Source organism: Labrus mixtus, chromosome 3 (assembly GCF_963584025.1).
Source record: "Labrus mixtus chromosome 3, fLabMix1.1, whole genome shotgun sequence".
NCBI classification, from domain to species: Eukaryota; Metazoa; Chordata; class Actinopteri; order Labriformes; family Labridae; genus Labrus; species Labrus mixtus.
Genome location: NC_083614.1, coordinates 10197300 through 10221743, shown reverse-complemented (window position 1 = coordinate 10221743; position 24444 = coordinate 10197300). Strand labels below are relative to the sequence as shown.

At 41.1% G+C, this 24444-nt stretch overlaps 1 protein-coding gene across 1 annotated transcript in view; it reads left to right on the top strand.

Moving 5' to 3' along the window:
• Positions 1–24444, top strand: part of LOC132958345 (inactive N-acetylated-alpha-linked acidic dipeptidase-like protein 2) — a 479226-nt gene that overhangs the window by 422479 nt on the left and 32303 nt on the right. Inside the window, exon 15 of the mRNA XM_061031099.1 lies at positions 20944–21037. Within this exon, the coding sequence (XP_060887082.1) occupies positions 20944–21037 (94 nt within the window). The remainder of the gene's footprint in view (positions 1–20943; positions 21038–24444) is intronic.

The window sequence follows — 24444 nt, the reverse complement described above, 5'->3', positions numbered from 1 at the left end:
ATCATCTGGAAACAAATTCAGAGGTGCTCTCTCGCATTATTCTGCAGCATGCTCTCTCTCGTTTTCCGTCCACTGAAGTTAGAGGAATGCAGGGCTTCATTGGGTAGTTTGTCTTCTTTATCAACCTCTTTTTTTTTAATGCACTTTTGTGTTCGGCTCTTTCTGCTCAGACAAAGAAGCAATACTGACCCTTGTAAAGAGCTCCAGGCTGTGTTAAATTCAGTGAAATGAGCCCCTCAACCACATGGCTTGGCAGCTTCCGATGTTTTTGTCACTTAATGCGTGCAAACAAAGGTGCTTTTTACTGCAGCCATAAAAAGCCTGCTTTAGATGACAACACAAAACTATTACCTGTGGGCATGCTCCTGTTATCTGTGATCTTACAAGCTATTCTGTCATCATTTATTTATCTGTATTTCTATATTTGCCTATTTTGTTTTTTGACCCTGACGTGACAAACACACTGACATACACAAACACACACACACACACCTGCAGCCATCTGCTTCTGTAACGAGCATGGCTGAACGCAGCCGTTTGCGGTATCAATCTTCCAGGCTACATATGTCATCAGTGCCATGCAAGGGAGAGGGGGGGGGGCGTCTTTATGGTCACCACAGTGTGAATTAATTAGCACCATGTCTGAGGGTTCTCGTTCACTTCTTCCCAATATGTCACACTCTATGAGCTAACAAGGCCTCAGGCAGATAAAAAGCACAAGCTGAAGCAAAGTCATATTCCGGCACATCCTTTACTTGTCCTCCAGCTGCACATGAGCTGAGTCTGAACGGGAGGAAATTAGTTTCTTCACCGGGAGGTTTTGATTTTTTTTGGTCTCCTGGGACTTTATTCAATGACAACAAGATAAAAGCAAAGCATAGATACTGTCTTCAATATTTTTTTCAATTTCTGGCACTAATTATGATTATCTAAAGATGATTATGCTCACACAAACTAACGGCTGTTTGGAAGGTTAAATGTTTCCAGATCTATCAGAGTTACTCGTTCACTGTTGTCAGACTCAGTGGTGGGTAATGGACGTCTAATTCTGTGTTTATCCAATTAAAGCTTTGCCAATTATGTATGTTCATAATTGCTTGTCTCCAGGAGATTTTTCTTTGATTTTCTCCCCATGTCAGTAAAATCAGGAAACACGCACTCATTTGCAATGTGTTTGGAGAGGATTGCTGCCGATGGGACCATCTGTTATTAAAGCAGAGAGGCCCGCTGAAGCAGGGAGAGGATCTCATCCAGAAACCAGCTCCGTGCATGGCTTTTGTCTGTAAATATTAGTCCTGGCTGTGGCCACGTGGGCTGGCCTTGCATGAGTTCTTGCATGAATACAAGAGAGTGTGAGGTTGTTTTTTTAATGAGTATTGAGGCTTTTCGGTTGTGTCTGAAATCTCCTTAATCACAGCAAATGTACCGGGAACATCATGAATTACAAAACTGAATAGCTCGTAAACTAATAACATCATTAAGGCCCTCAAAGGAAGTTTTACTAAAGTGGTCTGTTTTAGATAGATAGAAATCCATTTCCACGAGGTAAGTAAAGGAAAAACTTCCTATAAAGGCTGTGACACACCAAGGAGACCGTCGGCTTTCGGTCTGCGCTGAGTGTTCGCCGGTGTGTCCAGCTCCGTCACTACCCCCCCCCCCCCATCGATTCCACATGTTGAATCAGTGTAAGCCGTCGCCGGCGCGGTTGGGGGTAGGAATCTCTCTGATTGGCTGTTCAGCTAAGCGAATCAGCAGAGCCAATGTACGAGAAGAAATACGGAAGCGCCTCTCCTATTCTTGTTCCACTAATAAAAGACCAAGGGCTGACAACGCCAGTGCCATTTTCAACTTTTTATCAGACATTATTCTCCATTAGAAGTACCTATATTACGAGTTTTGAGCTACAGCGGCTAGAAAATTGTCTTCTCACATCAAAACAACGGGTTTTGGCTATTTGTGGTGTGCTCTAGTGCAACTTTTTGGCCAAGACAAAAGGCGAAGCCGACGCCACAGGCGGCCTTCGTCACCACTAGTTCTCTGCCGTCTGCTTGGTGTGTCAGGGCCTTTAGGCAGAAATCTTTGGCAAAACCAGACTCATGATGAACAGCAATTATCCAAACTTGTGCTGGGCTTGAAAAATGGGATAGAGGGAGTTGCAGGAAGAATGATAGGGTAAAACAGGGACGGGGGGCTGTAGTTAATGAATATGATGATCTTAATCTAACCAGAAGAGTTTCTATTTTGAGGACACGAAAACTTTAGTATCAGACTCCAGATCACTGAAAAGATCCCTTCACCTTTAGTGCTAACTGGTCATGAAGGAGAAGTTTCTGCAGTGAGGTCAGGCGCAGGTCAGAAATCTCAGACAGGACATGACAGATCCTGTCTCTCTCTCTCTTACAGTCGGTCTCTTACTCTCCTGTCCCTCAGGTGACATGAGGATGTTCCTCAACACACCCGGTGTGCGTGAGTTTCAGTAGCAGCGTTGTCCAGAGCTTGTTGAAGTTCTTACTGTTGTCATATCAGAACACAGGTAGAGAGCCCTCGGGCTGTAGCAGGTTTCAAAAAAGATCCTCTGTGCTAACTTTGTTGTGTCAGCACACAAGTTGGAGGAGGTTTCTCTGAGAAAACTTCTTCTGTCTGAAGTCACCTGGATGTCACCTTTAGAGGTACAGTATGTTACTTTTTGCATACAGCTGAGTTCCATGCAGCAGAATGACTGCTTCACACTTTGGGCAACAGTCAGGAGGAGGAGGAGAAGGACAGCAGCGTAGGATAAGGCCTTAGCTTCTGGCAAACAGTCTTAAAAGAAATATATCTTGGTTGTCTTCTTGTTCATAGTCATTTGCAAATGTTCTTGTCAACTTTCATCCCCAGTGTCTAAAAATATCGTCCACACTTTAGAAGTTCCTTAGACCCCACAACTCACATTTTTTTCAAAATTGTATAGACATTGTTCATCTTTAAGGGGAAATTCAGAATTACACTCTGTTAGTGAGAGACATGCTTCTCACACACATAGGCCCAGACTACAAACAAATGCACAAACAGGACCTATTATGGACATGCATTAAAAGAGAGAGATGTCAGAGTGAAGGGCTGCACACAGGGGGTGCCCATAAGCTGTTGGGGCAGACCAATTTCCAGGACTTGAACTGGCAACCCTCCGGTTCCCAACCCAGATGCATCCCGACTGAGTTAAGTTTAACACTCCTGGGTGGAACTTCTTGTGTGAATTTTGGTTTATTCACGAGGCAGTACCGCCATCAATAGAAGCCAAGAGGTCGGCGATACAAACAGAGTTCAGTGTCAACTTAACCGCTATTTCCTTACAAGCTGCAATCGCTCTCACAGATCCATTTACTTGTGGGCAGTTGAATATTTTTACCACAGTTAGTCGTAGTATATTAATTCAGATATATTTCTCCACTTCATCCCAGAGTCCATTCTTTATTTTTTGCAGGAAGTATAAAAGAACCTGAGCGACTTATCTTTAAAGAGGACATCTCTCTTAGCAACGATTTATCAGTTCCCTGCTCGGATAATATATTTTATATTTTATCACCAGTCCTCAAAACAAGGAGCTATGAAGAAATATTCCATGTGGCTTTTATTCATATATTAATGTCTATAAAGTCTAAAAGGTGCACTTATTGAATCTTTTACAGAATCAAAACAACAACATTAAAGTTTAATTTTGATGTTTTAAAATGTAACTCAGTTCAAGGTAAGGACTAACGCTAGAATTATATCTAAGCTTTTTTCTAGTAATTTTTTCTACCCCATCTTTACTTTCCATAGAGATTCAAGACCCATTTTAAAAAAGAGAGAGATGCTGTGTGCCCTGTTACTTCAAATCTGGTAAATCAAATCATCCATTAGGCTCTTCTGGTACAAATTGTTTGAACCTTGGCCTGTGCGTGTCTAGGAAAGCTCTCCCTGGAACAGGAGTGTGGTTTGTTCTTCGTCTTAATGCAGCACACTGTTCATTGTCACAACAGCAGCATCATCCAGCTGAACCCCGGTTCAACTCCAACCAACAGCTCTCATTTATTCCCTCTGCGCCGAGGCCCTGAGCTGACTTCATCCTTGCTGCGATCACTATCACCAAATCGTGTTTTTGAGTGAGAGAGGAGCAGAGATGTCTCTGTCCCCTCTGCTGTGGATCCAAACAGAGAACTGAGGGTCTCTGGGACCAAAGCATTATAGAATCAGACGCCGTAAATAGAGAATCACTTAAGTCCAACTGCTTCTTTGGTCTGTCAGTCTGCTGAATTTGATCTACTGACTCAACTTGTCAGCTCTCTTTAATGCTGACTAAGGACACAGCAGAAGTTCTTAACATGAGCTTATTCTTTCATTAAAGTTTGGGAAGATTCAGAAATGAAACACACCCATTTATAATGCTCAGGATTTTTTCTGACAGTTTCTGTACAACCATTGGCTGTTGCGTACATTTTACCTGGATAATATTGCTGTGACTTTAGGGTCAACTAGTTCTTTAAAAGAACTCACTCACTTAGACCATAAAATCGGGAAAGTTGCAGCCCTAACCAGGGGATAAAAACCAAAATGAAGTTATTTATTATTTTAGAAAGATGTGATTTCCTTCTAATCACAGTAATGACGTGGAAAAATAAGTGGCCAATAAGTCTTGATTTAAAATCCGGAGTCTGCACAGTCTGAGACCGAGACAAGAAAGGGTAAAAATGCTTTCGATTCCAACCTTCAAACAGTTGTCTTGGGAACGACATTCAAGTACTTTTTAAGTATTCTCTTCCATGAGCCCCGGTGGTTTAAGCGATACCAGAAGTGCTCCTGATGTCGCTCTAGTTCTTATCCTTCTTTGTCCATTGAATTAGACAGCCAGTACAACTTTGATGTTGTTTTGATAGCTTGTATAGTTAGTACTAGCTTTGTTACCACCATGACATAAGATTTTATTTATCATAAATATTGTCTATGCAGAACCCCAAAATAGCAGCAGCCATAGGGTCCTTAAAACAACATGCTGGTTGATGCACCACATTTTTTTAAATATTTATTTTGGGGCTTTTTATGCCTACATTGTAGAGACAGGGCTGAGGGAGAGTGGAAAAGGACATGAAGGAAAGAAACAGAGGGTCAGTAGAACCCCAGCCACCCGCCTCGAGGACTATCGCCTCTCTATATGTGGTGTCTGACCTAACCACAAGGCCAACCACGACGCCCCACATTGAGACACTTTACGCCTACAATAGGTCGGATGAGATAATCCACCAGTGACCTCGACATCATACCCACTCCTCTGCTCAAAAAAGTTTTTGACTCGACCGGCCCATTCTTACTCTCTATAATCAATAACTCTCCAATATCTGCTCTGGTGCCATCCTTTTTAAAACTTGCTGCTGTTCAACCACTTTTGAAAAAATCTGATCCTGACCTCTCTCTCCCTGAGGACTACAGGCTTAAATCCAAATTGCCTTTAAATCTAAGGTTTGAGAAAAGGTGGTTGCTAAGCAGCTCACATTTTGTTGGATGAGCATGACAGTTTAGATACTTTTCAGTCCAGATAAAAGCTGGGATGTCAAATAATATTCTCCAGTTGAACACTGATAAAACAGAGGTTTGTGTCTCTGCTCCTGAACATTTTGTTCCAGTGGTGAAGAGATGTCTGGTTTTTCTTAGCCTCTGCCGATAAACCCACCCTTCCTAACTTAGGTGTCCAAATGGGTCAGGCTCTGAGTCTGGACCGGCATGTACACAGTTTGTTCCGCTCCTCTTTTTACCATCTAAGAAATAAAACTTAACCCAGGCCTGTTGTGTCCAGATCTGAGCTAGAGATGACTGTACATGCTTTGCTTTTCATCAAAGCTTCATTATTGTAACTCTCTTTTCACATGTCATAGCATCACATAGGTGAACCGATTCCAAGTGGTCCAACATGCTGTTGCTAGCTGTTGATAAAAATCATCTAAGGTCTCATGTCACAACCATCCTCACATCTTTGCACTTGCTCCCCATCAATTTCAGAATCCTGTTAAAATGCTTGTTGTTGAAAGCTTCGGCCTACATCACTGAGCTGCTGAAGCTGTAACAGCAGCAGCAGCACCCTGAGGCCCTCTGATCAGGGTCTGCTGGTTGTTCCTCGCACAACACTTCAAACTAAAGGAGACGGTGCCTTTGAGGTTACAGCACTTAAACTTTGGAACTGTCTTCCTCCAGAGCCGAGAGCTGTGAACTTTGTGGAGCCTTTTAAAAAGCAGTTATAGACCCATATGTTTGATCTGTCCATGTCTGAATTTACCTAACTGTCTGAATTTAATGCTTCTGTTTTTCTAATCTTTAATCGTGAAGCACTTTGTGACGTCTGCTCTTGAAAGGTACTCTATAAATAAACTTGACTCTTGAACTTGACAGCACTCTTCCAGGGACTCAGACTTGGGCTGAGGTCCATCTTTTTTTTTTGGTTAAGAAGGTTTCTTCCGAAATGAAATGACCTTGACTCACTTAAAGGCTCAGTATGTAGATTCCGCCGCTAGCTGGCTCCCATCAATACAGTACCAAAAGAGGACGTTGAGGTTAGCAGTGAATCATCGGAGTTCTTTGCTTTAGTGCAGATCTATTCTGTAGTCACAAGTAATCTTCGGGCAAATTGTACAATTCTGGTTGTTGGCAGTGTTTGTTTTTTCTTGCGTAGATCAAGTAGTATTGTTCACTTATGTATCAGCAGGCTTGGGTTTTGCAGGAAACAATGAGGAACAAAATCTGCCGTAGTGCGATCCTAGGACACATCAGCATGTCATCTGACAACAATGAAGCTTTTAATAAATCCCTGCCTCTGTGTGTAAGTTGATTTACCTGGTAGGGGAGATGATCCAGAAGGTGGTTCACCCAGAGTGAGACTCAGCCATTGTTATCCAGCTGTGCTAACCGCTGCGAATAACCAAAACGTGGGAGTCTGACCTGCATAATTGTTGGTTGGAGGGAATGTTTGTACTCTCCACTGATCATTTTTTGTGATGGGAGTAGCTCAGTTTCTAAAAGGTTGGCTTGAGAACCGGAGGGTTGCATAATAAGGTCCAGCTACAGATCAAGTCTGGAAAATGGACTGGTAGCTGGAGAAGTGCCAGATCATTTCCTGGGCGCTACCATGGGTGCCCTTAAGCAAGGCACCAAACCCCCAATTGCTTCATCCATGTGCAGCCCCCTCACTCTAACATCTCTACATTGATGCATCTCCATACAGACCTGTGCATGAGTGTATTCTGGCCTTTGTGTGCATGCGGCATGTCTAATCAACAGAGGGATTAATAAAGTTTGTCTTCATTTTATTTTTTAATCAAGTGCAGCTAATAATCAACTCTCAGATGTCATCTCTCAACTCAAACTCCGTTCTTGATTCTTGTGTTCCAGGTGGGACTGTAAACAATGGCAAAGCTCAGAAAAGGCCAGAAGTCCTTTATCACCGACCTCTGACTACACCAGAAGCTTAGCAGAGGCATTATTGTCATGCGATGATAGCTGACAGGTTTTGAGACTTATGCAGTTCAAAGTGCATCACAGATGATTTATAATCTTTTAATGAGATTAAAAAAATCAACATAACAAGATTAACAATAAGGTGAAAGATGATGTATCATTAATCTCTTTTTCACAACATCAATGACAGAACTGAGTAAACAGGTCATGATGTGCAGTATGATACAGCGCATATGTTGTTTCACTTCAGGGTTACAGTCTCAATAGACCAGAGTATAAAGAGAGGCTATAGAGATAAAACCCAGAGACTCTATCGGATAACCTCAGGTTACATGTCCACTCATTTCATCTCTTTTTCAGAGAGAGTTCAAAATGATTGTCATGTGTGGCATTCACAGAATACATTTACATACAGTGAGTCCAATATATAAATACCTTGAATAAGTCACAGAAAAGAGAAGAAGCAAGGTGGAAAGTGAGAATAGGCTTTACAACATCGTTCGTATAATTTAACCATTTGGACCAATACCTACAAAACCTATCATGACAGAGTCTTAAAGGAAATATCATTTTCTCCATATGATACATTTCTTTAACTTTTTTTGGTTATTGCTTTCTTGCTGGCTAAATGTAGTATTTTAAACAGGTATTTGTCCGGGTAGTAAGGGAATAATGCAAAAATGCAAATGCAAAGACATTTCTTCACAAATGTCTTCTTAAATGTACTACTACATTACTTACTATTATTATTATTATCACTATTAATATACTATTATTACTGTTAAACTACTTTTGTATGTATTTTCTCAATAATGGGTCAAATATGTGATTTTAAATCATTAAACTTTTTTATTTGGTACTGGGAGGCATCACACGACCCCACTCTCAGTGTCTCACGATCCCCCACAGTAGAACAGTAGAGTCTGGAGAAGACTCAGACCTGGACCCCTGAGACATTTGAAAATGTGGTGCAGTACATTTTTTAACTCGTATTGGAGACATTGAAATCAACATATAAAGCTACTTTTACATGTACATGTAAAAGTGGGCGTGGTAATTTTTCCACCAAGTATTGGATTTTTTTGGCAAAACAAATGTTTGAAATGGTTTCAGAAACCTAATGAACCCCTAGTTTGACCCCTCACAAGCTACCTAAGGCAGAGGTTAACATTTTTTCTATTTTTCACCAATTAGTTTCCAGGTACCCCGACTTTTAGCAGCTCTCATGGATTTTCCTACAGAAGTTGAATTTAAATATTTTTATATGTGTTATAAGACACCTTTGTAAACACATTTGTGAAAAAAATTCTTGGTAACAAATTTATTCCCAGATTGGCCAAATATCTGATGAAATTCCCTCATTATGGGCATTACATTTGGTTTGTATATTCCCTGGTGCCAAAAAAACCAAAACAATCTGAAAGCCCAAAACTGATTATTTATGACCAATACGCTTGAATTACTTGACAATTCCAAAATATATGAAAGTCATCAGCCATTAGGGCGTTGTGACCAGATTCTGGGCTTCCATTTTGAAAATATTTTCTTTTTGGGAGTGATGAAAAACCTGATGATATTCTACCATGCATTGTCTCTCCATTGACCAGATCTGGAAGTAGTGGACTGTATTTTACAGATATTTAACCACTCATCCTCTGTCAGAGTAATGTCCACTTCCTTCTTCCATTTAGCCTTAACTATACAGTAGAGTGGTTTTTGGACAATTGTAGACATGGGTTGATTCTTGATACAAGCTTTAGGCTTTCTTTTTAGATACAAACCCTTCCAGCTGCTTTCAGATTCTGGAGCAGATTGTTCCAGCTGCTCGGGTCATAAAAGCTTAAGCTGCCTTAAAGAAGATCTTCTTCATGTGTGCCTGAGGACCTGAGGAGCTGTACTGGTTTATACACTATAAGCACCCTGGTAATGAAGTACATTTTGAAAGGTTCATCAATGTTTTCTTTTCCTGCATGAAACAAAAAGGCAAAAGCACAGTGGGAAATATCCAAAAGTGTACTTTCAATTGTCCAAGGATATCTGCAGATGTACTACTGCAGACACACATCCATAACACCTCTGGTGAAAATCTGTGTTTTTTAAGATTTATTTTTGGGCTTTTTGTGCCTTTAATGGAGAGATAGGACAGTGGATAGAGTTGGAAATCAGAGAGAGAGAGTGGGGAATAACATGCGGGAAAAGAGCCACAGGATGGATTCGAACCTGGGCCGCCCGCTTGGAAGACTACAGCCTCTGTACATGGGGTGCGTGCACTAACCACTGCGCCACCAGCGCCCCGAAAATCAATTTTTTACTCTGAGGCTGTAAATATCTCCACAACAATTGGATAATTCTGTGCAGAAATTAACCTCAGGTCATTTTTCATGAAGTTTTCATCAATGCAATCCCAGTTTTGGGTCAGTGTCTGTCTTAGAGTTGGACATTCACTAGCCCTTTTCAGACTGCTGTTTTTTGCAAAAGTGCGGTAAATAAGCTCAGCTGTCATCACAACTTTGTATTCATATTGATTTCACAACAGCGTAATATTGGTGTCCATGTCTGTGAATTCATAGTCGGCATTGCAGAAGCACGGCACAGCGAAAGCTCCACATACACACACTTCCGACATGCACACACACACACACACACACACAGCGCTGCGATCCCCCACTAGATCTTCTGATATCGTCTCGCCCCTGAAACGCCTCTGTCACTACCTCTGAAGATGGTAAAGAGGCAAGATGATTATGTCCCCCTATCACGCCTCCACGACATTCAGATTGTAGGCGTAAAAATCACAGGGAGGTAGAGACCACACGTTGAAACTGAAGTCTGAATAGGGCAACTGATACAATGATTTAATTTTGAATTATTCTGTGGTAGTTGCAGAAATGCACCCCAAACTTGTCCCTCTGAGAAATCACTGACCCACTGTTTCGAACACTTGTGTATGACATGTTCCTGTATGTAAGAAGAAATGTGGAGTATTGCATTATTGCTATGCATATGTGCTGCAATGTTTGTTTGTGCACTCGAGCTCAACTTAAAAAGAGAAACTGAACGCCACCCGTCCTGCTCATACTGTACTTGAGCATGCTGCATCTATTCATGTGCTGTCGTTACATAACTTAACTACACAGCCTATGGTTTATTCATGAGGCCTATTTTGGCCCAGAGAACTGGGCGTCCTGAATCAGAGGAGAATCTCTCCATCTCTCCACGGGCCTCCAGGGAAAAACAGACAGGCGGGCGAATGAGATCGCAGACTCGGACAGAATTACCACTTCACTGAGAGTGAAGCAGTAAATGATCTCCTTCACCTGCTCTGCCTCCACCCTTCTGACCATCATCGTTTTATTTTCTTGTCTGTTTCGTCTGTGTATGCGTCTATACGGTGATGCAGGGGGAGGTGTGTGTTTAGAGTGCCGGGCTGCTCCGAATGCATGGCTGCCACTCAAGGTGCATACATGCATGTAGTTATGTAGACAGGTATACTGCAAATGATGCTACCTATCTGAATAGGGTAGGAGTTGGCTGAGAGGCTGTGTCAGTTGTGCGTCAGAGAAAATACTCTGTAGCTTCAATGTGTGAATGAGGGAGAGAGAGGGAAACTTTGGTAGATGTGTCACAGGAGAGCCCTCTGCTGGTTGATGGAGCCAGAACTCAACATTTCCAGAGTGCTTCTAAGCATTACAGTAGCTCTGTCAAGCAGGCAATACTCCATCTTTTTTTGTGGACGACACAAAGGATGAATTGTTTTATTTCTCCAACAATAAAAATTGTAGTTGGGATAGAAGTGATTTTCTCATTTTATTTTTACCTCTTTCTATTTCATTAAGGGTCATTTTATCCATCTTTTTTCATCCATAAAACTTTATCACCTTTTCAGATGCACTTGTTCCCCTTGTCTTGTCAGCTGTTAAAAATACAAAAGTGCTGGCTGCAAATGTTTCTGACTGATGTCAACTGGGAAGAAAAAGTGACGTGTGAACAGAAAGCCCTCTCTACCACTGCAGGAACTTTCTGGAAATTGTGACTCTTCCCTGTGCGCCTAATCCAGTCTCCTCTACAACCTCTGTTCAGACATTACATTTGTGTAGTAGTGACTAAAAGTAAGACTAACTGTATAGGGGCATGTCCAGAGGGGTTTTATGCCCCCCCCCCCCCGCCCTACATGAAATCAGATTGTCCACCCTAGATGCCACCCTAAAATCATAATCTATGATTGGCTATTTGCCTATTCAAAGGCGGGGCTTCAGTACAAATCAACTATTCTGGCTGTTCAGGCTAATGGTCGTACTCTCAGTTGTAAATAAATACTTTGCTCTTTCACAAGCTTGTGCACATTGTCTAACTTGCAATGGACTTAATTGCCGATACATTTATTTAGTTTACTCTGCTATTAAACTATATTTAACTATTTTATACAATAGTTTGCGCGCAAATTGTGACCCAAACATATTTGTTTTATTGAGTTCCTAATGAGTGAAAAAAAATCTAATTTATTTGAATGCGTGCAAGGCCGTAACCAGGGTTTAGAAAATACTGAGGTCCAGATTTTTTTCAGGCATTTCAGGACGTGAAAAATTCATGCCTTCAAATGCAACTTTGAATTCCTATTTATAACGCAAATGATCCGTGGATCACGTGTAGTGTGTGTTGTTAAGACGGCTTGCTTAACTATGAAGCACAGCAAGAAGCACTGTGACTTTGTGGCATTTCTGTATGAGCATTTTCAAAGTAAAAGCCATCTAGTGCTTCATAGCTTGATGGTAAGAATGTTTGCTGTCTTGTTTTTGAAAAAAGTTACAGAGGTCCAGACCAACTGCTGTTATTCCTGTTAGGTAAACAGGAACAGAATAACCCTTATATGCTATAAAAGTAAATCAACTGAAGCATGACATATTCTGACACCTCTAACTCCAACTGTAAAAGGAAACACAGATTCAACATAGATTCATGGCTTTAGCACGGCATGTATGTTTGGGCGCAGATGAATTTGCACGAGCATCACATGGGTGCACCAAGATCATTCTGGACAAAGGTCAGCAGAGAGGGAGAATTGTTCAAAATGTCAACATATTAGAAATGTATGCACCAACATGTTCTTGTCCAGAAGCTGTTGAAGTGACATTTCCAATGTATATCCTGTGGATATTTCTGAGAGTATATTACAGCTTTGTATTGAGCCTTTGGTGTTCAGTGGATTTGTGCTGTTAAAAGAAAAGTTGACGAAGCAAACAAAGCTTATTGTTTCCAAAGTCATTTTATTTTAGACATCATTCTTCTCAATTTCCTGAAGGAATCAAGGCCATGTCTATCATCACTCACAGACGCTGCTGTAAAACACCATATGCTGAGATTAAAATAGCATTGGGTCGTCTACATACAAGGACTTTCTGATCTAGAATACCAAACACAACACAAAACACAAACGGGTAGAGAATGCTTTGATAGGTGGATATTAGACTGGTTACATTAGCCTGTTCAAAGAAGTTAACAGAACAATAAAATCAAATATTATGAGAAACATGGAGATTGAAGTTCCTGCCTCCAACTCAGCAGAGAGAGGGTAACATCAAATATTTTACGGTCCTCCAGTAACTTAAAAAGGCTGTGTTACCAGTTGAAAGAATGCTACTTTTTTTCTGAGATTTACTTTGGGGCTTTTGTGCCTTTATTGTAGAGACAGGACAGTGGATAGAGTCGGAAATCAGGGAGAGAGCGAGTGAGTGGGAGATCTCCTGTGGGAAAGCCGCCACAGGTGGGATTTGAACCTGAGCCGCCAGCTTTGAGGACTTTACCCTATACATTGCACACTAACCACTACGCTACCGGCGCTGCTACTGCTACTTTTGATTCCATTTATTATGTGGTCTGGCTTTTATGTTTCATGGAAATATGATATGAAATGCAGCCATATAAAGATTCCCTTTCCGTGGGAAAGCACCTCCTGGTAGGGGTTGTGTGATCAACTACACAAGAATAATTGTAGAAGTGGACTTAATATCCTTGAGGTAGATTGATTTCACATCTTCAGCAGGTAGACCCGCTGAAAATGGAGGGGCTTATCCATCTTAAGTGGCATCGATCCTCTCTAAAAAAGGGTCTCTCTGCCTCTCGTTGAAACAGTGTGATTAGGTAAAATCATTCATAGCAGGCCTACATATTTTTTTACTCAGTAACGGATATGATTTAAAATGAAGTGAATTACAATACTTAAAAGAAGTAAAAGTAAAAAAAAAACAGAGATTAAAAACTACTTATAAAGTACAAGTACACAAACAAATACTCATTTACAGGAACAGAGTAAATGTTATTTGCTACTTTCTTCCTCTGCTGGTCATTTTTGACTGTCAGTCTGAAAGTGTTTGTTTTAGTTTGTTTTCCATTTGACCATTGTGTTTGTAGTTACAGCTGAGCGGTGCATTTTCCCTGAACTAAAAGAGAGAGTGGCTGTCCTGATTTAATTATAATCAAACATGTCGGGTGAGAAGAGGGCGCTGAGAGGAGGCGAGGTCATGACAGGGAAAGAGAAGAAGAAAAGAGGAGTCATGAGAAGAGCTGCCCCTGCTGGTTTGTTCTACCTTCCACTCCACTCCAACTGTCATATGTCTTTAGTTTGGATTACCCTTTTCTTTCTGTTATGTCACGGCCTCTTTTCTGCCCGTCTTCCTCCATCATTATCTCTCGCCCTCCCTCACTGCCTCTCTCTCCTCTGCCTTGGAAAGAGACTATCCAGAAATAAGGCCATAAATAAGAAATCATCGGCCTTTTCTGTCCCACCACATTACGGGCTTTTGATGTATGCGTTCTGCAGAAGTATTACTCACCAGCCTCAAATCAATGCTCTCATCTTTCCTCCTGCCAGATTGATTCCAGTGGCAGTGACAACAGCGCAGAGAGGCGCTAAACACATCTCTACACTGTAGGCCCCTTCACACATAGTAGCAAAGTCGTGTTATATAGGGACAGCTGCTTAGGTAGATTAAGTGTGATGTAATGTATCACACAGGCACAAAGGTGTGAACGCAAAGTCAGGATGATTCCCTGTTTTGGTGCATCATGAAAGCTCAATCCTTAACCACTGTGGAAAACAAAAACAACTAAATTCACAGAACTGTAGATCTTTAAAAAATCCCTAAAAGTGAATTTTAGAACTATGTGAATGAAGACGTTAGCGGCAACAAGTGGAAAACTCGTTGAAGATATTGCAGGAACAGAACAGACAATGACTCCATCTGATATTTGGAAACTTTATTTTCCTTGATACTTTTTAATGATTTATTTTTCAAGCTGCTAGCACTTGTTGTGTGTACAGACTCTACAACATGAATGTTAATGACTGTGACACAGTAATAATAATAATGATACTTTTTTTTTAGCACTTTTCAATACAGGTAACAAAGTGCTTCACAGTACAGACACATAGAATTAAAGACTTCAAAATAAAAGTTACATTTAATTAAAAAAATTCAATGAGTAAAAGCTTTTAATGTGGAAGAATGTCTTGAGTAGAGAAACAAAAAAAATGAGTGACTCTGTAAGTCTGATCTCCTCTGGCAGGTCGTCCCAAAGTCTGAGGGCTCTGACGGGGAAAAGCCCTGTCCCCCTTTAGTTTTCAGCCTGGCCCAGTAGCATGCAGCCTGATGAATAATAGTCCTGAATATGTATAAACGTTGCATCGATGAAAAAACGGGATCAAGCTAAATGAACATGTACATAATAAACAATGATATGATAATAGAATATTCTTCTGCCAGGGTCTGATTTATTATGATTATATATATTTTTTGGCTCTTTCTAGGGCTTCATTCTCTTAACATTTTCAGAAATATTCATATTTACTACATTCATTCTGCAGGCTGCAAATAATACAAAGACACATGTCAGCATCAGCATCCTGTATTGTTTCTGTCCTTTTTTCTTTTTTTTTTCTTCTGCTTTTTCTGTTTGTGTGTTTGTACAAGCAGCCTTTTCACAATGTAATGCTCTAATATATAAAAAATATTAGAGCAGATTTCAACCCTGGAATAAATTTGCCAAATGAGGACTTATTTGACTCTGATATTATCCTTAGCCAAAGACACTGGGATCATATTATTAGTGTCAGGGGTTCAGAAGCTTTAAGGAGATCTAGCTACTATTAGCCCTGCTGGGAGAACCAACATTTAATAACTAGATCCCAATTCAATGACTTCACTTTGCAAATTCCACCCAGTGGCCGTTCTAGAGTCTGTTGGGGCCCTAGGCAAAAGTTAATTAGGGGGCCTTCCCACCAGTGTTTAGCAGGGCAACCAGAGTGAATGCTGTGCCCCCTACTGGGGCCCCAAGCAGTTGCCTGCCTTGCCTGTTGACAAGCAGCGCCTCTGTTTCCACCTCTCTTTGTTTTGATCTCTGACTTTTACTTGCAGGTTAAATATGTCTACGCTTGTTCAGCACTGAGAGCTGGATGAGGAAATGCACTTCTGATATTTTCAGATGTGAGCAAGTCATAGAAAAAAATTTGGTTATCCACTGCAGCCAGTGTGCATGAAACACGACGCCACCCAGCGACGGCGCAGATTCAATGCAGTAGTCTGAATAAGGACAGCCAATCAGGTGAAATTGAAAACTGGCCGCTTCAGACTTTACACATCATTTTGTTCCTTGTCTGGGGTTTTAGGTTTTGCTTTATGAAAGAAGTAAAGATGACACTCTTTTCCAGAGAGCTTTGAGAGGATCTATTTTTTTTATTTGTCAGGAGGAAATATGAGCAGTTAAAAAAATCACATTCAAAATCACATTTGTCCTGTGAGTGAAAAAATACACTAAATCTCGAGATTACTAATGAGGTGCGCTGCATTCAGGTAGAGGCATGCCATCTCAACCATGGCTTCAATTTCTTACAGTAATAAAAAAGATTTAACTGCAAATTCATGTGAAGAGAAGTTGTTGATGTTTACGAGCTCCATGTATCGTCTGTGAGTGAGAGAGAGGCTCTAGTGAGAGCGTTTTCCTCACCTGACCCTGTACTCCCGACTCTGGCAGTCTGCCTGGTACTCTGTGTCCAATCCTGGTAGGGCTGACCTCCAACACGTATAACCTGTGAGGGCTTGGAGTGTGTGTGTGTGTGTGTGTGTGTGTGTGTGTGTGTGTGTGTGTGTGTGTGTGTGTGTGTGTGTGTGTGTGTGTGTGTGTGTGTGTGTGTGCCATGAGAGTGGATGAACTGGGTATTAAAGTTATCAGATGACGGTCTGTTTAACTGGACGCAGACTTGAGGCTCTCTGGCCAGAGATGAAGAAGGTCACACACACGCACACATGCGCACACACACACACACACACACACACACACACACATGCACACACACACACACACACACACATTGCATTTTGACCTTTTCTTTCTCCACCACTTTCATCATCTTGTTCCAGCAGTTCATACATTAACATGAAATCCATTCATTCATTCATTCCTTATTTAATTGCATTAGACATCAGACGCTAGCTAACATAGCTATCATGAGTACTGCTTCCAGCATTGCAGGAAGGAGTGGCTCTATCAACGTTTTCAAGTTGTGATTATAGCAATAGACCTGACACACACAGTAGCAAGAAGTATTCCAAAATGAAGCCTACAAATGAGTGCAATGTTTATTTTTTTATAGTCTATTTTTCCTCTACACTTCACTATCTGTAGGAAGGAGTCTCACAGGGATCATGGTCATCACTATGGCTCATGAAGAAGGCATTTTAAAAAACCATGGCATCTTTCACTGATGTCTCTGTGCATCAGCACCTTTTAACAAGTTACAGACAGAACACTAAACAATTACAAACACAGATCAAACAATCTTTGATCACAGAGGAGAAAGTCATTACTCAAATAAACTACAACCTGATGTGTTGTCCTCTAACTCCTTCAATCTACTTTTAAAATGATTTATTGACATTAGCTTCATAAGACACAAATCGTCCTGCTGCAGATGCCAAGCTGCAGGAGCAGCGTACCTAAAACCCCTTTTTCCCCCTATTACAAAACACACTTTGGAGACACAGAGCAAAAGTAAGTCTTGTGAATGGGTCACAGAGCGAAGGCTTTCAGCATTTTTCACATGTATAAAAGTATGCAAGTGTGAGAGAAGTAAGTATTGTCTAATAAATAAGGATATGCCAATGATTTAGTCTGCAGGCAGCCAATGAAGGCCAGCCAACTCGAGCATGATGTGTAAAGATTAGTTAGGGCCTAAAGATTAGTTATGAACCTCAAAGCTCAGTGATATACAGTATCCAACGATTGAAGGCATTAAGACGATGCATGCATATATAAAACATCACCATAATGGATTAGAGGCATAAAAGCACAATGACAGAATGAACACTATGACACTGGATTCAGATTTTCAGCAGACGACCTCTGTTGCATATCACAACCTGTTCTCCCTCTCTTTGTGTCCTGACGGTCTCACTCTACCACTACTATATTCAAACATGAACGTATAAAAATGGGAGAGAATTCTGTATGAAAGGACAAGGTTGGAAAACGAGCAGTAAGCTTTTAAACTTCAGTTTTTTGTTTTTTTTACAAAGAATAGAACTAGAAAAGACGACTCTTTTAAAGGTGGTTTCACATTAGGCACCCGGGCCTGGATCCGAGTACGCTTGACCCCATTGTCCGGTTCATTTGATCAGTGTGAACGCTAACGTTTTGTATTCTTCCTGCACTAGGGAACTGTGCCAGAGTCCGCTTGAAGAGGTGGTCTTGGGAACAATTCAGTCTGCGGGAGATGTGAATGCGACCGTGCTCGGACCACTTAATGATCTAATTCTAAACGTGCTCTCCTCTGAGCTGCACGATAGATGTGGAAGTAGGAAGAGTTTTCGTTGTTGGCATGTCAGAAATCAGAAAAACATCCACAGTTAGCAAGATTGACTCAGTACGCGATTGGTTGCTTCTTCTTCTTCTTTCTGCTTTTTGCAAACCAACTATGTGATAGATAGATAGATAATACTTTATTGTCAGACGTAGTCTGAAATTTGCCTTGCGTCACAGCGGCTCCGTTTGCGGCACAACAATTAAGACAGGAAACAAAGATACAAACATTTGACACAACACTCAAACACAACACAACACTCAAGATATAAACATTTGAAACAACGCTCAAACGCCAAACAAATGCCCAGAGGCCCTAAACGTGCTTTGGTTCGAGGATTCAGCTCCACATTCAATTTTAGGATTGATTGGTGAACAAAAGAGTGTTTCAGTCTGACCTTATTAAAATGTGGGACCCTGTATCTCCGGTTTGATGGTAATAGTTCATACTCTGTGTTCAGGGCGTGGTCAGGGTCAGAGGCGATGCAGTTAGCCAGTCTTAAAATGCTTTTGTTGGAGGCCGATTCATAGAGTCTTTGCATGGGTTGGCCTACAATCTTAGAGCAGATGTTCAACTGCTGGAGCAGTTTAGACTTCAGAGTGGCAGACAGACACATATACCATGAGGTGTTACAATACTGTAGGACACTTAGAATCACAGAGGTAACAAACAAAAGAAGAATCTGTCGACTCGCCCCCAAAAGATCTCAGACGGCGGAGGAAATAAATTCTTTGTTTTGTCTTTTGTGTGTGCATACTGCCCCCTGCTGTATCATGTGTACATACGCAATTGTGCTCGGGCACTGCATGAAATAATCGTGCCTAATGTGAGAACGCTCTAAGTTATACATGTCATGTCCTTGATGAAGGTGATTCCAATTATAGGGAATTGAATACATATGATTTTCTTGGGCTGTATTTCCTTTGAGAATGAGTCAGTCTGGGTGTGGAAGAAGAGGATGGATACATTAATAATCCCAGCTGTGATTTTAGACAGAGTATCTGCTTCGAACATCGAGCTGCAGTCATGTAACACTCCTATAAAAATCCAAGTGGAAGCCTCGCCAAGTCCTCCACCTGCTGAGAGTGGCTGAATCTGTGACACTGTTTGCATTAAGATGACAGACACTTCACTGTGAGAGCCGAGCCAGACACACACTCTGTGATTTGGACAATGCTGCTCAGTATGTGGTGCCAACAAGCAGGGCTCTCCATAAATGTTTGCTCTCACTGCAGCCAAAGGTGTTTTTTTTTTTTGGTTTTTTTTTCTTACCCTCTCTCATTACAGCTGTTGTCTAATTAGCATGTAAAGCACAATGTCCCATAGAGTCTTAGATTTTCAATTTACAATCTGGACCCAAAGATGTGTGCTGCATAATCAGAATCTGAGGCCTGCAACAGGGCTAGGGAAGAATACACAGCATGGACTGTTTGAAATGCAGCATCTTCCTAAGTACCAATCAAACTCCAGAGGAACAGAAATGAAAGATGCTCCAAACAAGCAGGAGAATACAGGCGTTGTATCTTTTGTTATTGTCACTGCCGAACACATGTTCACATTTGTTTTGATAAATTGCTGTCAATACACATCGTTCCTAAATACAGGTCACATCCTTGAAGGAGACAACTCTGCTGAAGATGAATAAAGAACTGAGTCGCTATACAATGGTTTCTGAGCGCACAGCTTTTATATTCACTCAACACAATGCACCAGATCCTAGACGGAGAAAAACAACACGCTTGAAGTACTTGATGTGTTGGAGAAAATAGTAAATAAAATAATGTTGTTTTTATTATCAATTGTTCGTATTCTTATGTAGCACCAGCACTGTTTTGTACTCCAAAATGACGAGGAGGTTTAAAGAGTGAGGAGGAGTTTGGAAGAGTCAAATTTGACAAAAACTAATAATTTATGCAAAAGTCTTTACACTCCACCACCAGGGGGCTCTCAATTAAACAATAACAAATGATGACGTTGAGGCTGGTGGGGAATCATGGGAGTTCTCTCTGCTTTTTTTTAATTATTTTCCAATAACTTGAAACTTTCAGGTGCATATCTTCTCTTTTAAATCCAGAAAAGGAAGGAAAATAAGTAAGTGTCAGCAAGAAAAAAATGGATCATCTAAATATTTATTGCAGTTGTCATAGAAACCTAGCTTAAAAAAATATAAACAACTCTTGAGTTGTTAATAAACAACTACAGAATAGACAGGCAGAGGTGGGGGTTTTGCTGTATTTGTTAAAATAGTATCAGCGTGTCCATCCTAAAAGCGTTATTAGTACCTAAATCCAGCTCAAGGGCAACATCTACTGGATCAAAAAGTCGCACATTCTTCCTTTAAGAAAAAAAGTGCTTTTTTTGTATTAACATTTATCTTTTATGTTTGCACACACTAATACCAGATGCTTCTGTTCTTGTGAAAAGTTAAATTAGTTTGATGTAGTTTATTTAAATGTAACTGTGATCTCGAGTCTCACTTAAAATCTGTATGTAACTGTTAACTTCACTTCATTACAAAGTGTTTTCATTCCAAACACTTAGTCACACTTGCTGTTCTGTGCCAACATTGGCACGATATGTTTCATCACTGCAGTAGAATATATCTCACTGGTTTTTCTTTGTCTGTGCAGATGACAGCAGAAGCCATTCTCCGTCTGGTCGGTGATCCTGTGCTGCCGTTCTACCCTCTGGACATTGCCCTGGATGTTCAAAACAAACTCAAAGGTAACTCCGGCCGTGATGACATTTCATTAATGGTGATGAAATCAAGCTGTCTCATTGTATTTCGGATCCTTAATTCAAGACACCAATTACGATAAACACAACTGGTGAGATGCTAGTAAACAATGGGCCTAATTCACCAACCGTTCATAACAACACATCTGTTTTAAGCAGGATTTGTTCTTTTGTAAAAACAGAATTTAAGATCCCTCAAGAGCACTCTTACGCACATTTGAGCACTGACCGGCCCGAGTAAAATGATGGTTATTGCATTTCATTTAAATCTACAGCAAAGGGGTTTACATTACAATAATTTGATTCATAATTAATACAATATTACCGAGTGGTAAGTAATGTGTTCCTGTGTAACCAGTACTCCCACTGTAGAATAAAACAGCTTGTTTGCTGCTGACCTCCTGTAGTATAGCTCCACTTCACAACTGATAAAGTTTCTTCTCCGTGAGGCGTCTTCTTCAGCCCTCCGTCAGGCATCTCCACAACCTTCTATTTTTACTACTAGCATGTATTTCTACATCCACAGGGCCCTACACTCATGCCCTTGTTAGTGGGAGGTTATGCTAATTGGACAAAATATGCACAGGCTTTCAACGTACGAACACACGGAGATAAGAACTCAGCTGCGAACAATTCAGTCATTTAAAGGGATACTTCAGCCATTTGCATGAAACTTTGTATCATTAGAAACCTGGTAGTATTTTTGAATGGTCGTGCATCCCGCCCTCATTATTCCCTGAGGTGGGAAATCTTTGTATTTCTTTTATGAAAAGCAGCCTCCGATGACGCAAAAATCCTAATTTTGCGTCATCGGAGGCTGGTTAGAGGGGGTGAAACTACATCGCTAGTTCCTCATGTTTTCAACCTACCCATGAGGGGGTGGGACCAGACGCGGAGCCTATGGCTCATTGCAGAGGGGGCGGGGACATAAAGTGGGCCCTTAAACTGTCTATAGACTATATAGCATATAATATTATAGTATAGTATAGTATTTATGGTTTAGTATCGGCTGTATGGAGATGCAAGACAGGGCGAGACAAAGAGAAATGCCGCTGCGGATTACAATGGGTGCTATTACAGTGACAGGGACTTATCATTAAACAGTGAGTGACCTGCTGATATTTAAGCAGCACAAGTGCTGATATGTCTGTGCGCATATTTGACCAATTATTTCTATTAAACAAGTAAAGCAGACCTAATTAGCCGGACGGGAAACCAAAGAAGGCAACTACAGTTTGACATTCAGTGAAGTTGGACGCCCATCCAGCCACACAGCCAAACAGACAATACAAAAAAACCACACATTATCAACCCACGCACGACAACAAACTTTGTAAACCGTGTGCGAGCAATGGCCTGCCGTTCATACAGTACGATAACCAAGCAGACACGGCGGTCTACAACCCATGCACCCACAAACAAAAGACTCTAAGCGTAATCACAAATAATGATGAAACAACTTACCAATTTTTCATCATAGACTGTAAATATTACAGTTTTACACGTTTTCATTAGCACTGTTGCTTTCCTGCACTGAGCTAGATGGGTGCTCCTCGCTAACATGTTTATTTGCTTGGCTAGTAGCGTTTACATTAGTGGAGCTAGCCAATGGGAGGAGACTTGCCAGGTTGAGTTGTTGAGGGTTGAGTTGTCAATGAGAAAAAGTTTTTTATTTCGTTTTTTACACTTTTAATGTTACGAAAAACTGCGAGGTAAACAGAAATAAAGCAGACAGACGACTAGGTTTTTAAAACTCCAGACAGCAGCGGGGGCCCAGCAAAAGGGGGTGCTAAGGGGTGGAATCAATGACATTACAAACAGGCCACAGCACCCTGCTGGTGCCACTTTGCTGCCGAAGTTGAGAACCCCCTGGGCAGTGGAGGGGGGCCCCTCTCTGCTCTACAAAATACATTGTGTGTCTTGCTTGCAGCAAATACTCAGACCTAATCAAACCAACTTTATTTGAAAATTCAACTAAATAACAAAATGCATGTTAAATTTGGCTCAAAGTGGGCCCCTTGAGACAATAGTGGGCCCGGAGTGGCCGCACCTTCTGCCCCCACACTCGCTCCGCTACTGGGTGGGACCCACTGAAGCTACAGACCTATCACAGATCAGTGGGTTGGACCTCACTCCCAGAATCGAAACTCAACGTCCACCATCTGGCTTGGAAGCTATGCTAACAGGCTCTGTGGAGAAAGTTGGTAAATAGAGCACCCTAGCTTCAGTGGGAGAGGCCTGCGGTGCTGTGCATTCTGGGAGTTGTTGTATTTCATCCACATGAGCCAAAAAGACACTTTTCTGCCTTTTCACTGCCTTTTCTCTGTGAAGAAGGCACCAACATCAAAATGTATTTCACATTTGTACTACATATATGACCCAATGTTAATACAGATTCATGTTTCAACTGGTGAAGTATCCCTTTAAGAACACATTGGTGAATCTGACGGAGTCTTCTTAAGAAACTGAAGAAAAATCTTACAGAAATTCTTCAGAAGATATTGGTGAATGAGGCCCAGTGACATTATTCATGAAGTGCATCAGATAAAAAAATAGATTTAATACTGCCATGGGAAATGTACATCACTCTTTAGTTGATCATATCGACTCTAGCATCCCGAGTCATTTTGGTCTGCACCAATTGATAAAGTCCTTTTGACATGGAAATTGAACTAAGAAGTTAATACCAGAGTTCCTGGAAAAATGTAATTTACGAACGTCCCTGGACATGCAAGGACAGATCAAATCAGCTTGAATGTGCAACTATGTGGCTGTTCTGGCTTTGTGTTTAGCTGTTGAGCTCAAAAAACACACATATTGTAAGGACGCACAATCAAATTTCAGACACACATTTAAGTCTGAAGAAATACATTTGAAAATGAAGTAAATGTAAAATAATTATATTAAAATATATTTTAATCAAGAGATTTGAACAAATCCCTGCAGGATTATTCAGGTTTTTGACATTTATGGTATTAGATTCTACACTGTGCATCAAGAAACAAGAGTCCTGGTTTCTGGAAGGAGCAATGCAATGTGCCCTTTATAGCTGGTGAATGTGTGTGTGTGTGTGTGTGTGTGTGTGTGTGTGTGTGTGTGTGTGTGTGTGTGTGTGTGTGTGTGTGTGTGTGTGTGTGTGTGTGTGTGTGTGTAGTCAGTGGCGGCTGTTTTGGACATTTATGGAGAGGCATAACTCATCTGTGCCGTCCAGCCAGCCACCTTGGGCATAAATACCTAATACCCACTCACACACACACACACACACACACACACACACACACAAAGTGAAATGACATGCTGTGCACACTCCACATCCACACACACAAACACACACACAAACACACACACACACACACACACACACACACACACACACACACACACACACACAAAGG